Genomic DNA, 16,227 nt, shown 5'->3' with positions numbered 1-16,227 from the left:
GCTATTTACAACTTGTACAGAAACCAGGCGTCAGTTACAAAAGTCGAGGGGCATGAAACGGAAGCAATGATTGAGAAGTGAGTGAGACAGGGTTGTAGCCTAACCCCGACTTTATTCAACCTGTACGATGAGCAAGCAGTGAAGGAAAGCGAAGAAAAGATTCGAGTACGAATTGCAGTTCAGTGAGACGAAATAAAACTTTAAGGTCTGCTGATAACATTGTAATTGTGCCAGCGACAGAAAGGGACTTGAAAGAGTAGCTGAACGAAGTTGACAACGTCTTGAAAGGAGGGTATGAGATGAACATCAACAAGAGCAATACAATGATAATGGAATGAAATAGAAGTAAATCAGGTGATGCTGAGGAAGTTTAAGAAACGTGACACTGAATGTAGTAAATTAATTTTGCTGTGCGGGGGCAAAATAAGTAGAGAGGACATACAATTTACACTGTTAATGGCAAGAGAAGCGTTTCTGAAGAAGGGAAATTTGTTAACATGGAATATGGATTTAAGTCTTATAAAATCTGGAGTGTATCCGAATATGGAAGGTAAAAACGGACGATAAACGGTTTAGATAAGAAGAGAATAGAAGTTTTCACTTGCGGTGTTACAGAAGACTGCTGTAGATTAGATGGGTAGATCGCGTAACTAATGAGTAAGTACGGAACAGAACAAGAGACACAAGGAATTTGTAGCAAAACTTGACTAAAAAAGTGATTGCTTGATAGGACACATTCAGAGACATCACGGCATCACCAATTTAGTATTGAGGGGCAGTATGGGGAATAAAAATCTTAGAGAGAGGCCAAGAGATGGATGCAATAAGCAGATTCAGAAGAACGTGCACTAAAGTAGTTATTCGGAGATAAAGAGGTTGCACGGGATAGAGTAGCATGGAGAGCAGCATAAAACCAGTCTTCGGACTAAAGACCACCACAAAGCAAAAACAATCTGATTTCAATTTAAGCTAAGTTAGTTAGTATTTCGAAAAGCCGTTAATAAATTTGTAGCACACACACAGTACATAAAGTACTGGTTTATTGCATGTCTCTATTATGAAGAGGTAAAGCATACGAGATGAAGCTAGAAGCCACGAAATTTATCGCTGTATAAAACAAAATGAGAATTTAATTGTACTCTGAGGCTTTTTTTCTCAAGTGAACAGGTGACAACGTTCCTTATCGCCAGATAAATTATCGTTATTTGGATACGTTTTCGAAATATTTTACGATGTGGTTCTCCAATTGCTGTTACTAATGCAAGATCTTATATGGAAACTGGATGTGTCGTTAGATGAATCTTCTTGATCGACTCCAAACAGTATTGTTATATCGATCATTTGTCATTTGTTTAGCTTCAAGGAAATGGTAATGAAGTGGAACAATGTTGGACTTGTCCTCTGAAGGACAGCAGTTAATATTCCCGTGGAGCCATCCTATTTCAAATACCTGTGGTGTCAAAAATCTAATAAGGAGAATGATTATTTTGAGTAGGATATGACCGACTTCTTTCCTCTTCTTCCACCACTCGAGTTTTTGTTCCATTACTAATACCTTTGTTGTCGACAGTATGTAAAACTTTAATCTCCCTTCCCTCCCTTTGGAAACAACAAACTATGAGAAGTTTCAGTATAATTGCGTAAGATTTTTTGGTCGTTGTCAATGATTGTAGAGTATTCTTTCTTCTTATTGTTTTTGTTTGAACATGACGTTTTGAGCCTTCTATCGCAATCTTCAAGAGTACTGTTGTAGTATCCTTAGTCGGCTGCACGCTCAATGCTAATTTTGCAGAAGAGATAGAAATAAGGAGAACTAATCACTCAGAGTACTTTATTTTCATTCAGCAAAATTATTCTGGCTATACGTTCGCGATATCAATTGAAAATGAATACGATTCGACTGTTATTTCTGGCAGTGATTAATGTTGTTGTTGATGGTGGGAAGCGGCGAATAGCAGCTTTCCAGCCCTCGCGTAACCGTCTAAACTTATACACGCTCTGATTCCCCTGGAACACTTCTAATGACACAAGAAAAGCGTCTTTGAATAGATCGCGACTAATTTCCTGCACCATCTCTAACCAGCTCAAATGTTTACTCCGTCCCTTCTGACCTTTTCATTGGTGGCACGTTACACTCCAGCGTATTATCATTGTCATGATTTAGTTGTATTTGAAACGAGTTCTTACAATATATTGTAATTTTCCTTTCACATTTTTTTAGCTACCTAGTTTAAATTTTGTATTGTATTTCGAGGAATTTGTCTGTCACGTCAAGTGACTTGATAACGCAGTTTCTTTGTACGATTCATAGTGTTACATAAACACCTTGAACATGTGTGATTAAACAGTTTTATAGAATTTCGGTATTTGGTCTCCATCTTAGGGGCTCCTGTGACATCTACTGTATTTCTCGTAATTGCTCTCAAATGATAGTAGCGAAATAATATTTTTTTTGTTTTAATATTCATATCTATGTCAACCTTGGCTCCTTTTTATTTATGTGTATTTAATCTGCTTAGTAAACGAATGTTGAATCGATTACGTTGCTTCTATTTGTTTTATCCGTTATGTTACTTACAATCCCCTGGTAGACACTGGACTCGCATTACGCAGCAATGGGGCTCCGGTCTTGCTACACAGTTAGGTTTTCCATAGTTTCTCCATATCAGTTAAAGGAAATGCCAGGATGATTTCTTTGAAATGTACTCAGACGATTTCTTTTACCATCATATCCTAGTCCGAGACTGGCTCCCCTCCACAGACAAAAACCTGGTCGTTTACCGCAGACAGAACTCCAAGCTACTTCCCGTCCTTCTTATTCCACTTTCAAAAATATTAAATGTGCAGCGTGTATTGGTATAACTGCAGATGACTTTATATGTGATACCTTAATATGTACAGACATTAGTGTGTCTTCAGCCACAAACAAACAAATCTGCTCGTATACCTGTTAATCCCTACATAAAACGAAAATTAGTGATTTGTTTTGTGTCTCTCATACCACAGAAAATGTAATCCTGCAAAACGCATCACACACGAACTATATTTTCAAGTATATCTACCGAACGAAATGAGTATTTAAGAGGACGACATTAGTGTTTAGCATCCCATCGACAACGAAGTCGCTAGAGAGGAGCACAAGCTCGGATTAGGGAGTGATGGCGAAGGAAATGGCCCGTATCCCTTCAAAGGGACCGTCCAGGCGTATGCCTCAAACGATTAAGGTAAATACAGAAAAAGTGAATCAGGATGGCTGGACGCGTTGTGAACCGCCGTCCTCCCGAATGCAGGTACAGTGTGCTAACCACTGTACCACCTAGCTCGATGAAATTTAAGACATTCACAGTATTTGGATGGATCTGCGTTACAAATTACCTTCCAATACTAATTTAGATTTCTGTGGTTACCTAAATTGCGATAGGTGAATTCAGAGATGATTTGTTACGTAGTACCCGGTCGCCATATTCCCTGTTTTTCCAACTCATCAATCGTTCCATCTCAAATGATCTCAACATCAACAAGGCAATATTTTCTATCTGATACACATTTTGGATAGCTGATAGAGCAACTTAAAACACTTGGAAACCAAGTTTATTTTACAGAACACAATTCAGGACGTTGTCTTCTAATAGTGTGGAATTTCGACTTAGAAGCGACAAACGCTACGTTAAGAAGTGACTTGTTTACCTACCCCACTCGCTTACTGGTACGTTTTCTCCACGATAGTCAAATTCGTAGTAGTAGACTGGCAAATCAGTAATTTCAGCAATTTTCCTAACCATAGCGTCAGCAGGCTCGAAGAAAGTTAAGTCTTCGTTCATCTACGAAAATGAGAAACATTTATTTAAAAAAACAACACTGAATTAATGAGCATTATTTTTTATTGACACAATGAAATCTGTAACTAAACTGTAGCAATTGTGCTAGACTATGCAGATGTAAGAGAACAGTGTTACATACATCATAAAAATTTAATACTTTTTAAAATATAATAAGTTATAGGAAATAGCATTAATACATTGTGGTACATACTGCTCACATATACATGAACACGCGTTCTTGTGAGTACACTAAATCAATTCATGGGAGTATTGCCACATTATTAATAGCGAGACAACAATTTAAACAGACTCATTCACCGCAGCCATTGTATTCGTCTATTTTCTGAGGTCTAGAGAAATCATCGATTACACTACCAAAGACTATTACATCAAATTTTTATTGCTGAACGCATGAACGTAGTGGAGCTATCAATATGCGGTAAATATTAACGCCGTATCACCACATAAACTGAAAAAAGTCTTACAATAATAAATAAACAGTTGCGTTAGTCCGTGTGTAAAGTTCTGATGATGAACAACGCTCGGAATGTAAAGGAGACACAATACCCTGTAGGATATGTGTAACACGCATTTGGAATATTTTGCAGAGGAGAAGTAAGGCCAGCGTTGTAAGGCATTCTATTGTTTATCCTTGTGTGATCCTTTCCCGATGGAAGAAAATATTGTTGGTATTAAGTACCCCCTGAGTCCATGTCTTCTTCTTACTGCATAAATAGAAACTGATCCTGCTATCAAATTAACAGGTTTGTGTAACCTAATTTGTGGCATTCAGAATTTGTGGCTATCATTTGTCAGCTCGCGCTGTGCGGTGCAGTCCACAGGCGTCTAAACGAAGGTCACCAGTATAAACGAGTCAATAGGCACGGTACAAATACGATTCACTGTCATCAGAGCATCGAGCATTGACGATGGGATAGAACACATTCTCATAGCCCGCGAGAAGATTACTCCAAATACACTAATACTTATTAAAAACTTAAACGTCAGATGTGATAGAAATGATTCTAACCCCCAGTTAGGAACATAGCAATAAGCACCACCAGCAGAATTCTAACAGAAGCTTTCTCGCCACATGTAATGGTTCATGGCTCTAGAGCGCGGTTTCTCATGCAGAAAGCAAAGCACGTTACGAGTGAACTGATCAGTACGCCAAGTCAAGTTGTACAACTGTTCTTACATAGAGCAAATATTACGTTCGGTCCTAGTGAAGAACTTTGACTAGATACTTCGTCATTCACCAGTTAATTAGAGTTTTTGGTTATAAGGGAAAAATTAGGTAATATTTTCAGTTTCTAACAGCCACTAGTATCTCGTTTGCTGGAATATTTTCCTGTTTATTTTATTGTGAGAGTTGATGAGAGGATGAATATAGCATGCACGTGAAGTATGAATTGTAGAAACTGTGCATAACGAAATGTGAGTATGTGCTACCTCGACGTGAGCCACATGCTTAGGGAATATGATGACTGTAATGTAGACAGTTAAGAGTGCCTGAGTAATGTAATGTTTACTTCGATCTGAAGAGTACACGTAGGGTTGTCTTTATTTTTATTGCTTTCTGGAATATCTTTTTCTTTCGAAATTTGACGATAATTGATTTTGATTTTGAATTGGTCAAAAGACGAAAATTACTGTGTTACATGACTTGAAATAAAATAATGATTGGCTATTGTGTCATTTGGTCTATCATGGAAGAGATATTTTGAGCACTTAGTTACTTGGAGATAATGTCTGCACATTAATCTTTAGGAGTCAGTGGTGTAGCCTTGTGAGGCGACCTCATGTAGCCCAGCCCTCTAGTCATTTTGTTAAGATCATCCAGTAGTTGTTTTTATGAAGAATTGGATAGATCCATGAAAGTCTGTAATCAGTCATGAATGACGCCTACGGAAATTTCGAATTTTTTATAAAAACAGTTGGCTGATGAACAGGGCAGTATTGGAAGGAAATGGTTGTGAATCCAGAGGAATAACGAGCCATCCAAGATAAAATAACTAAGAAGATGGAAGGAATTCATGAATGATATATGAGCTAGTGGTAAGGCCTCAGGAGGCCTGCATTCTTTGCAATACCAGTTGACTGACGAACACCGGGTATCTGAGTCATTATCAGTACTATTTCACTTTCTTTTCATGTTTTCAATCTTCCTTTTCTGTCAGTTAGCGTTACTTCTATAGACTGACAATCTGTGAATCTTCGTTTCCTGTAAATCTGAAATGTAGGCATTATTTCAAAATTTTTCAGTGTCACGAGTCTGTATAATGTCTAAATTTTTTAATATCCTTCACTATCAGGAGTCTGTATTGTCTCATGGCGTTGGCATTCCTCGCTATGCCAGGTGACTTACGGTTACCAGGTACCTTAGGTACTAGTATTACTACTTCATTTTTATTTTGTATGCTAAAGCTACCTTCTCTGTCATTCTGAACTCTGTCTTTGATCTTCAATAGTCTTCATTATCAGGAGATTTGTTGAGAATGAGTTACGAGTAACGACGTGCTGTTTAAGAAATCGAAAAGTTGACGAGAATAAGAGAAGTCAAAAGCTGAAAGAAATATAAGGAGTATGAGGAGAGGATGACAGAATATGGTATTGTTTTTGGTGAAATAACACGTCAGTTGACGATAATTTTTATATTGAAGTCCTTTTGGCTAGTAAGGGTATTGGTAACATTGGTACTGATGGGGTATCGGTAACATTAGTACTGATGTGAAGTACTATGAAATGTCATGTAGCCTTTGAGTGAGAAATGATTACGAATATTACAAGTTTGTTAGGAAAAATTATTTGAGTAGTAATTCAAAAGAGTTGAAAATTGCAATTTTTAAAGTTTTGCAATAATGCGAACATTTTGAAAGAATACTCTAACAATTTTCTGGGCTTCGTAACTCGTTTACCATCCAGAGCCGTCGAGTTCGAAGGATACAGATTTTGTGTTTTTGGTTGTTCCTGATTTCTCGTAATTTGATAAATATTTATGGCATTTTATGTAATTCTTAACATTTATTTAAGAAATTTTGAGAATCGCAGGGGTCCTGGTATGTAGCAATACATAGAGCCGGTAGAAAACGTGTCAGAAGTTCGTTTGCCACACTCGATGACTTGTGGCTCTGTAGAACACGTCCTCACGCTTGGGGCAACAGGCGTTACGTGTCAGCTTATCAGTGTGCCACGTTGCATGCATTTGTTTTACAGACACCAAACACTACGCAAAACGTTAGGAATTTTTAAAGAGTTTTCAAGCAATCTTATTACTATGAAACCTTGTATAACTTTTTGTAATGATAATAATTAAAATTAGTACGAATACCAGTTTGATACCTAACACCACTTCCTAAGTACATAAAATCACCCAAAACACGCAAATTAGGATATTCCACGGTAAATAACTTCCTGTCATGTGTAAAAATCAGGGAAGAACTTATACCTTATACTTTATCATTAAGTAAGTAAGAACATTTTGGTTGAATCGACCAAATACGCAATATTTTGACTGTCAGACAGCTAACCACATCGTTCATTGAGGTATCAGAGCCCCTTGGCTACACGTCGCGAGGGTAACAAGCAGGTTACCTACCTTTGTGCCAGTGTTTACTGCTTACTATCATCTTGCTAGGATGAAGAGGACGTGTGCCTGCTGTGTGCAGCCGTGGGAGGAGCTCGCCACAATTTGGGAGCAGCTGATTGTAGTTTTGGCAGCGGTCAGTCGCCTTCAGGCTACCGCCTTGAGATGTAGCGGTGGTGGAGATTCCGAAGCGTTGCACGGGCCCCAAGGGCTCTACTGGCGAGTCACCTTCTCGAGTACCCATCTTGAGTGACCGGCAGGGTGAGTAAAAAGTTAAATGAAGCGATCGTGTGGCACTGATGACTGGCAGGCACTATGCGGGGGAGATCGGCTGCCGAGTGCAACACTTGTTTCAGGTGTCGCCATATTGGGCGAATCACGCGTCGGTGATGATGAAACGGCGATGAGTACAAACACAACACTCAGTCCACGAGCGAAGGAAATATCCAGCCTGGCCGCGTATCGAACCCCGATCCACTGCATGGAATTCAGGCACTTAACCACTCAAGTAAGCGGGCAGTCACGCGAAGTAAATCGGTGAAAACGCAGGGCGAAGATGGAGACCGGCCGTACGGACTCGCCTACTCACCGTGTGAGTGAAGAGATGACCGTTCCTTCATGAGGGTCCGTACAGGAACATGTGAGCGGGGGTTTGCTAGTTATTGCGAATAGCTCGGCCTGTCAGCCGCGGGGCCTCATCCGACATATGGAGGCGACCCCGCCTGTAGCTGTAGGGCGTGCAGTGCTCGGTCGTCTGCACGTTGTGGCCCACGTCGGTATCAACGACGCCTGTCTCAAGTGTTCTGAGACGATCCTCAGTTCTTACAGGCGGCTGTTGGAGGTGGTAAAGACTGCTGGCCCCCAACGCGGGGTGCAACCAGAGATCACAATTTGCAGCATCGTTCCCAGAGTTGAGCGGGATGCTTTGGTTTGGAGCCGAGTGGAGGGTCTCAACCAAAGGCTTCTTCGTCTCTGTGACGGTCTTGGCTGCAGATTTCTGGACCCACCTTTTTAGGTGAGGATTTGCAGGGCTCCCCTTGATAAGTCGCGGTTACACTATAGAAAGGAAGCAGCTATTCGATTAGGAGAGTACTTGTGAAGTACACATGGGTGTTACTTTAGGTTAGGAGGCAATTGAGGTACTCTCATAAACATTCGCCAATCGATACGTATTTAGGGAATTCAGACCGCATTCTGAGTAAAGACAGTTCGACTGTAAAAATTTTATCAGTAAATGGGCGAAGTATTCGTAACAAAGTTCGCGAGTTTACTGCCCTTCAGGAAAGTTCTCAACCCCAAACTTTTCTTGGAACTGACAGCTAACGAAAAGTCGATGTAGACAACTGTTATATTTAGCTAATCTTGGAATGTTTATCAGAGAGACAGATTAGACACCGCAGGAGGGGGAGTGTCCACTATAGTCGACAAAGATGCTGTCTCTACCGAGATTGGAATTGAGTGTGGTAGAGAAGTTATCTGGTCACCCATAACAGGTCTAGGTGGAAGCAAGTTAACTGTTGAATGTTTTTGCTGACCACCCGACTGTAACAGTTCTAGAGTCATTCTAAGAAATTCTATGGTCAGTTGTGCATAAATACCCAAATCATTCAGTTCTAGTTGGTGGTGACTTTAACGTAACGAGTATAGACTGGGATGTGGTTGGGTCCATTGCAAAATGGCTCTGAGCACTATGGGACTTAACATCTATGGTCATCAGTCCCCTAGAACTTAGAACTACTTAAACCTAACTAACCTAAGGACATCACACAACACCCAGTCACCACGAAGCAGAGAAAATCCCTGACCCCGCCGGGAATTGAACCCGGGAACCCGGGCGTGGGAAGCGAGAACGCTACCGCACGACCACGAGCTGCGGACGGTCCATTGCAGTGGTACAAAAAGACAATCTTGTGAAGAAATTTTCCGAAAACTATCTTGAGCAGCTAGTTCAGCAGCCAACACGCAATCGAAGTATCTTGGACCTTGTAGCTACCAACAGGCCGGACATTACCGATGGTTTCAATATAGAGACGGAGATTACTGATCGTGGTGTCATCATAGCAACTACGTTTGCGAAAGTTAATAAATCAGTCAATAGGGCTAAGAGAATGTTCATGCTAGAAAGAGCAGATAAGGAGTTGTTAGCATCTCACTTATGAACTGCAGTTACTTAGTTCTAGAATGATGGCTGTAAAGGAGATTGTAAATCGTGCTCTGGACAAGTATGTGCCTAGCAAGTGGATTAAGGATGGAAAAGAGCCATCGTGGCATAATAACGAAATTCGGAAGATGCTGAGGAAGCAAGGGCTGCTGCACTCTCAGTTCAAAAGAGGACGCGCAAATGACAACAGGCAAAGATTAGTAGAGATTCGTGAATCTGTGAAACGATCTATGCGCGAGGCATACAACAGCTACCAACGTCATACCTTCGTTAAAGATCTGTCGGAGAATTCGAAAAAATTCTAGTCCTAAGTAAAATAGCTAAGTGGGTCAATGGCCTCCATTCAGTTACTCGTCTACCAGTCTGCGTTTGGCAGTAGAAGGCAGAAAAAGGAAAGCGGAATTTTAAATTCAACTTTAAGAAATCGTTCACGCAGGAGAATTGTACAAACATACCATCGTTTGACCATCGCACAGACTCCAGTAGGGATGACATTGTAATGAGCATCCCTGGCGTTGAGAAACAATTGAAAGAGTTGAAAACAAATAAGTTGTCAGGCCCTGATGGAATCACAATTCGATTTCCAAACAGTGCTCTACGTCATTTGCCCCTTACTTAGTCTGCATTTATCGCGAATCTCTAGACCGGTACAATGTGCCAACTGACTGGAAAAATGCGCTGTTGACTCCTATATATAAGAAGGGTAAAAGAACGGACCTACAAAATAACGAATCAATATCCCTAACATTGGTTTGCCGCAGAAGTCTAGAGCATATTTTGAGTTAGAATATAATAAATTTCCTAGAGACCGAAAAGCTCTACTCAACGAATCAGAATGGCTGTAGAAAGTTTGCTCTTTCCTCTCATGATAAAATGGGAACTATGGATGAAGGGCAACAGACTGATTCCATATATGTAAAATTCCCTAAATCATTCGACACAATACACCACTGCAGACTGTTAACGAAGCTACGTGCATACGGATTAGGCTCCCAGATATGTGATTGGCTCGAAGACTTCTTAAGTAATAGAACCTGTAACGCTGGAAATGCATATCTTCCTATTTCCATCTATTGTACTATAAATTTTTTTCCTTATATTGTTACCTGAAGGTATGACATTTCCGTGTCTTTATATATTGTAATTGTTTTACTATTTGTATATATACTTATTTATGCATTTATGTCGATGTATAATTGGTTTGTTATGTAATTTCTTTTTATTTTTACGCTGGGTCTTGCCTAGGGAAAACTATGCTATCTAACGATTACATCGATAGGTCGTGTGGAGAACCAAAGTGTTTGGGTTAACTCTGCCGCATGGAGCGCGGGCAGAGGGGGAGTCTGGCGGGAGTAGGGCAGTGGAGTAAGTGTGTTGTGTGACGCTCCCGCGAGTTGCCGCGCTTTCGGGGTTTGGCAGCATGTAATTGCGCTCGACTTGCTATGAGAGTTTCTGATACGATGTCGCGGACGGGAAGCATTAGCTGGCGCACATCAAGAGCCCGTTTCGCCTGGTGACAGTATCGAGAAGAAGGCGCGGCAACATCCAGCTTCTGCAACAGCGATAGCCGACAATGAGTGACTGTCGCCACCTCCTCGACCGACGACTTCAAACCTTCAATCAACCAACAAGGAAGACTGGAAGCAAGTAAAGGTTTAGAACTGTATGGCAGACCTCAACTTTTAAAATTGTCCCTTTGCCTCACAAAATTACAGCAACTTATCATGAACCTTTGTTGCTCATTGTCCCAATTGCATTACCAAGCAGGGTCCCTTCCTTTTCCGAAATGAACCCGACTGTCGTTGAAATTCCAACGCCAGCATTAAAGTAATATAATTCCATTTCACTACTTTCATTTCAAAGTTCAGTTAAGGTATTCATAGCTGACTACAATATTTAGATTACACAAGCAGAAATTAAGATTGTGTGTTTTGTTACCATATTTTAGCTTACCTGTGACTGCAGCTCAGCTTGGTACGTACTAAATTTTACTATTGTTAATTGTTCAGAATCATTTAATTCAAGTTCAAAGTTAAATCTTTTATTTCTAAATCGCGTAGATTCAAGTAGCTTTTGAAATGATTGTGGTTTTTTTTGATAAATTAAGTCAGAGTGTAGCGAAATTTTTTACTTCTAACAAATATTCAGTTTTCACACAACACGTGTCAACCTTCAGTAGCCACGCTTTTAGTGTTAATTATATGTACAATAACCTTTCTTTTTCAGTTATTATAGTACTTTTCCATAGGACTGGCGACCGTAATTTTCCCCAAATCTCAAATATCTAATTAACGCCAGTTAATTGCTAACGTAACGACCACACATTCACTTTCTTTATTAACATTACTCCTTTTCAAAATTAATTTCCACCAGTTTCATTTGCATTTTTCCTTTCATTTAGATGTAACCCTTTCCTCCCTCTTTACCGACAGATTAACTTCGGTGACGATTGCTTTTCCCAAGTTTCCATTAGGTACACGCGGTTTAATTTTTCACTGTCATTAAGGTCGATAGGTGAGGGAGAGGTTACAAACCCAGTATGTTGTCCTCGATGGCGAGTGTTCATCGGAGGCAGGGTTAATATCAGGAGTGCCCCACGGAAGTGTGGTAGGACCGTTGCTATTTTCTGTATACATAAATGATCTGGCAGGCAGGGTGGGCAGCAGTCTGCGGTTGTATGCTGACGATGCTGTGGAGTAAAGTAATGTGTCGGAGTTGAGTGGCTGTAGGAAGATACAAGACGACATACAGCAAATTTCCAGTTGTCTGATGAACGGCACCTAGCCCTGATAGTGGACAAATGTATGTTAATGGGGATGAGTAGGAAGAACGAACATGAAATATTGGGATACAGCATTAGGAGTGTCCTGCTTGACACAGTCACGTCGTTTAAATACCTTGGCGCAACGTTGCGAAGCGATGTGAAATGAAACGAGCCTGTGAGGATGTGGTAGGGGAGCAAATTGTCAACTTCGGTTTATTGGGAGACTTTACGAAAAGTGTGGTTCATCTGCAAAGGAGATCGCATGTGAATAATGGTCAAGTGTTTGGAATCCGCACCAGGTCTAACTGGAAAAAGATATCGAAGCAATTCAGCGACGAGGACCTACATTTGTTACCGGTAGATTCGAGAAGTACAGAAGTGTTACAGGTACGCTTCGATAGCTCACGTGGGAATCCCTGGAGGAAAGAAGAGATTCATTTGGAAAAACATTACTGAGCAAGTTTAGAGAAACACAGTTGAAGTTGACGGCAGTACGATCCTACAGTCGCCGACATACATTTCGCATAGGGACCACGAAGATAAGATACGAGAAATAATGACTCATTCGGGGGCATAGAAAGCTGTTTTTCCCTCGCTGTATCTGCGAGTGGAACAGGAAAGGAAACGACTAGTTGTGGTACAGGATACCCTCCGCCATGCACCGTACGGTGGCTTGCGGAATATGTATGTAGATGCAGATGTGTTTCACTTGTTTAGTCCCATTATTTTCATTTGTTTTGTTGTCTGAGTAACTGACGGGTGAGTGTGACATGTATGTGAATTATGAATCGTTAAAATGGTTAACAACTGCATGTGACTGAGTGGGACAGTCAGATTGCTCAACCTTAATGTGACTCACATATATGAGGAATAAGGTAATAGCAAAGTAGCCAGTTTTCGGTACTTTAGTGGCTTAATGTTGACTTCGGTCATTCAGACGAGTCAAGTTGGGTTTATTTCTATTTTTATTGTTTTTTGAAATGTATTACTTTGTATTTTGGAGGAAACTGAGTTTGGAACTGGGATTGGTCAAAGGAGGGAGATGTGGGGATATGTGACTTGAAATAGGGTGCAGATTGGCTATTATGTTACTCGACCAGCCAGTGAACGGATCTTTCGTGCACTTCGTTGCAGGGAGATGATGATGTCTGATGAGTCTACTGTCACTTCTTGTGATGTGATGTCATATAGCTCGGAGGTATAGTTATTTTATTGAGACTGTGCGTTATTATTTTTATGAATATTTGGAGTGATCCATGAAAGTTTGTAATCAGTCGTGGATGACATCTACAGACATTTCAAATTTTGTAGTGAAAAGTGCTTCTTATTTTCGAAGACTAATAAATTTCGCGTGGCATTCTTAACCAGTAATAAGAATTATCTTTCAGTACCGAAAATGTGATGAACTCCACGGTATTTGAACGTGCATCCAAAACCATTAAACACGGTACATTTGCACAAACTGCTTATTAACTAATAAAAATTGCAGTTGTGTAAACAATAGGTTACGAGTTCAGGTCACGAACTGATCACTAGCTGTTATGATTGGAGACACAACATCGTTGTTACAGTCTACGGAAACCAGTTCATAGATGATGGACATTGATGGAATCTCTTATACGACTGGAGATAGGCCCCTCAGCGTCGGTTAAGGCCTACAGATGTACTGTATAACCGAAACTAGAGGCCATATAAAAAATAACATCTAAAGGACGGCTATAGGTGTTCCATTTTGTTATATTAGAGAGATAGTATGCTACAACTGTGAAAGGGTTGTTGCTAACAAGAGATTGTTTTCGTAGATTCATTTCTGGACTCTAGTGCTGGATCGGACTTGATAGCAAGATTTATCTACTCAGTGTGACAATACATAAGAGATAATGAATTCAAGAATTTTCTTACCTCCTTTTTATATAATCTTGAAGCTAATGTCTGTTGAAAAGCAAACTATTGCACTTGAGTAGCTTGATCAGAAAGGAAACGGACTTCCTGGCAGGTTAAGATTGTTCGCCGGACGGGCTTTAGAACCCGGAATCTATCAGTTCTCCGGAAATGTATCTATGTCTTCTCCAGGGAAAGGAAAGTTTCTGGGTTCGAGTCCCAACTCCCTACACGGTTTTCAGATCAGTGTACATTCCGCTGCAGAGGGCAAGTTTGTTCTAAATGAATGAGGCACTGTTATATTTGTAACACATTAAGGAAAACTATAAAGAATCGGTGCGAGACGTCATAAACGACCACCTAGGAATACCTCTTTGACTAGAGAATGACCACCTGGGTGGCCAGTTGTATAGAGTTGCGTACTAGTCTGTTCCGATTCCAGGTGACCACCTCAAAGTTTTGTGTAGCGGGAAGGTTCGGAACGGGGTCTACTCAGTCTCGTGAGGGCAAATGAAAAGCTGTTTGATAAAGCAAACGGGAAAATCAACACGCAAGACGCAGGAGTGCCGTCAAATAGAAAGGCAGGTTGTAGACGGCGCCACGTTGCCCACGCAGTATTTATTTATTGACTAGAGAAGGCATGTCACTCTACTAGCAGGTGGATAATCTTTGGGAGTTCAGCGACCAGGGATCCCATGTGAAATTCCCTATTTCATTTCTTATCTTTCTTTAATGAGAAACGTTTATCCATACAGGTAGTACTACTTTCACATCTGATTTTGAGGAGAACATCATTCTTTAAGGAAGTATTCTTTTCTTCGTACTTGCTTGTAATAGTACTTCGTACACATTAAATGGGAAAATTCTTAAATATTATGTGTCAGCTATGGACTGAAACTTATTACATTCTTAGCTCATACTTCAACGAAGTAATTCAAAATGAAAATTGGGTAAATCAGCTCTTTATACGAAAATATCGACATGATTCGAACAGGGCACATAGGCAAGATCAAAAGAACAGTGCTGTATAGAACCGTATTAGATGTTTAGACACATTCACTTTTTGTACTCACGTAGACCAAAGGCGCTGGATTCTCTGCCGTGATATTTGCGTCACCAAAGTAGAAATTCCGAAGTTTGATGGCTGCTTCCCTTTGCTCTTCTGTTGTAGGCAAGTGAAGACACGGGCCGACTGCTTCTTCAAATGCTTCGTTCAGATTATTAATCTGGTCAGCATTGCTGAGTATTCCACCACCTAGTCCAAAGTTATTAGACTTCTTAGTTGAATGTTATGCAAAAGTATGTCGCCCTATGTTTCATCACCGACAAGATTTTTGTCACATTATTTGAATATTTTCATACAACTAAGATAGCTACAGACTATTATAAACTTATCGGCGTTGACGTATCTCCGTAAAAGAAGTCTGAGAAAGTCCTAGCCTAAACGATGCTCAATTACAAATACATTTGCCACATAACAAAATCTGTTAACGATTAAATGTCAGCCACACAGATGGAGATTGTTGTAACAGAAAATAAATAGGTATATTATGTCCTACACATTCATTACAGGATTAAGCAGTCACACGCTGACAGCATGAAGCAATCACACATTTCGATCAATGGTTTACAATATTCTGTTTCAGGCTTCATCTAAGAACTTGTCTGTTTAGGCAACAGGATTAAGCTTGTAGGGAGAAAGTATTCGAACTATCGCTAGGAGACCGTTACTAGCAATAAAAGATGTGTGATGGTTGTTAATCACCAGACTGTAGTTAAACCAAGGTCAATGTCAACGTATTTCTTACTATTCCTGTCCAACTGTCCAGGACAAGCCGTTTCCAAGTGGATTTTTTCACATATAATTTCTTGTCCAAATAGATGGACTGGTTAAGAACTCAACTTACTGTGAAATTTGGATCTTTTCAGCCGGATCCCAGCGAACAGAGAACTCCTGATTAGGAGTATTTGGATCGATGAGCGTCCAATGTGGGCATTCAGTCCGAAGACTGAT

General features: G+C 40.3%; 2 protein-coding genes across 2 annotated transcripts in view; one reads left to right on the top strand and one right to left on the bottom strand.

The window, feature by feature from the left end:
* The window catches only part of LOC124788809, a 334,614-nt gene that overhangs the window by 86,899 nt on the left and 231,488 nt on the right, over positions 1–16,227 (top strand). The gene's annotated exons all lie outside the window — the stretch shown is intronic.
* The window catches only part of LOC124788335 (cholinesterase-like), a 53,054-nt gene that overhangs the window by 10,024 nt on the left and 26,803 nt on the right, over positions 1–16,227 (bottom strand). The window contains exons 7-8 of the mRNA XM_047255589.1: positions 15,287–15,468; positions 3,692–3,821 (exon numbers count right to left, since the gene is read on the bottom strand). Coding sequence (XP_047111545.1) covers positions 3,692–3,821; positions 15,287–15,468 — 312 coding nt within the window. The remainder of the gene's footprint in view (positions 1–3,691; positions 3,822–15,286; positions 15,469–16,227) is intronic.

This window comes from Schistocerca piceifrons, chromosome 3 (genome assembly GCF_021461385.2).
Source record: "Schistocerca piceifrons isolate TAMUIC-IGC-003096 chromosome 3, iqSchPice1.1, whole genome shotgun sequence".
NCBI classification, from domain to species: domain Eukaryota; kingdom Metazoa; phylum Arthropoda; class Insecta; order Orthoptera; family Acrididae; genus Schistocerca; species Schistocerca piceifrons.
This window is presented reverse-complemented; position numbering and strand designations above follow the sequence as displayed.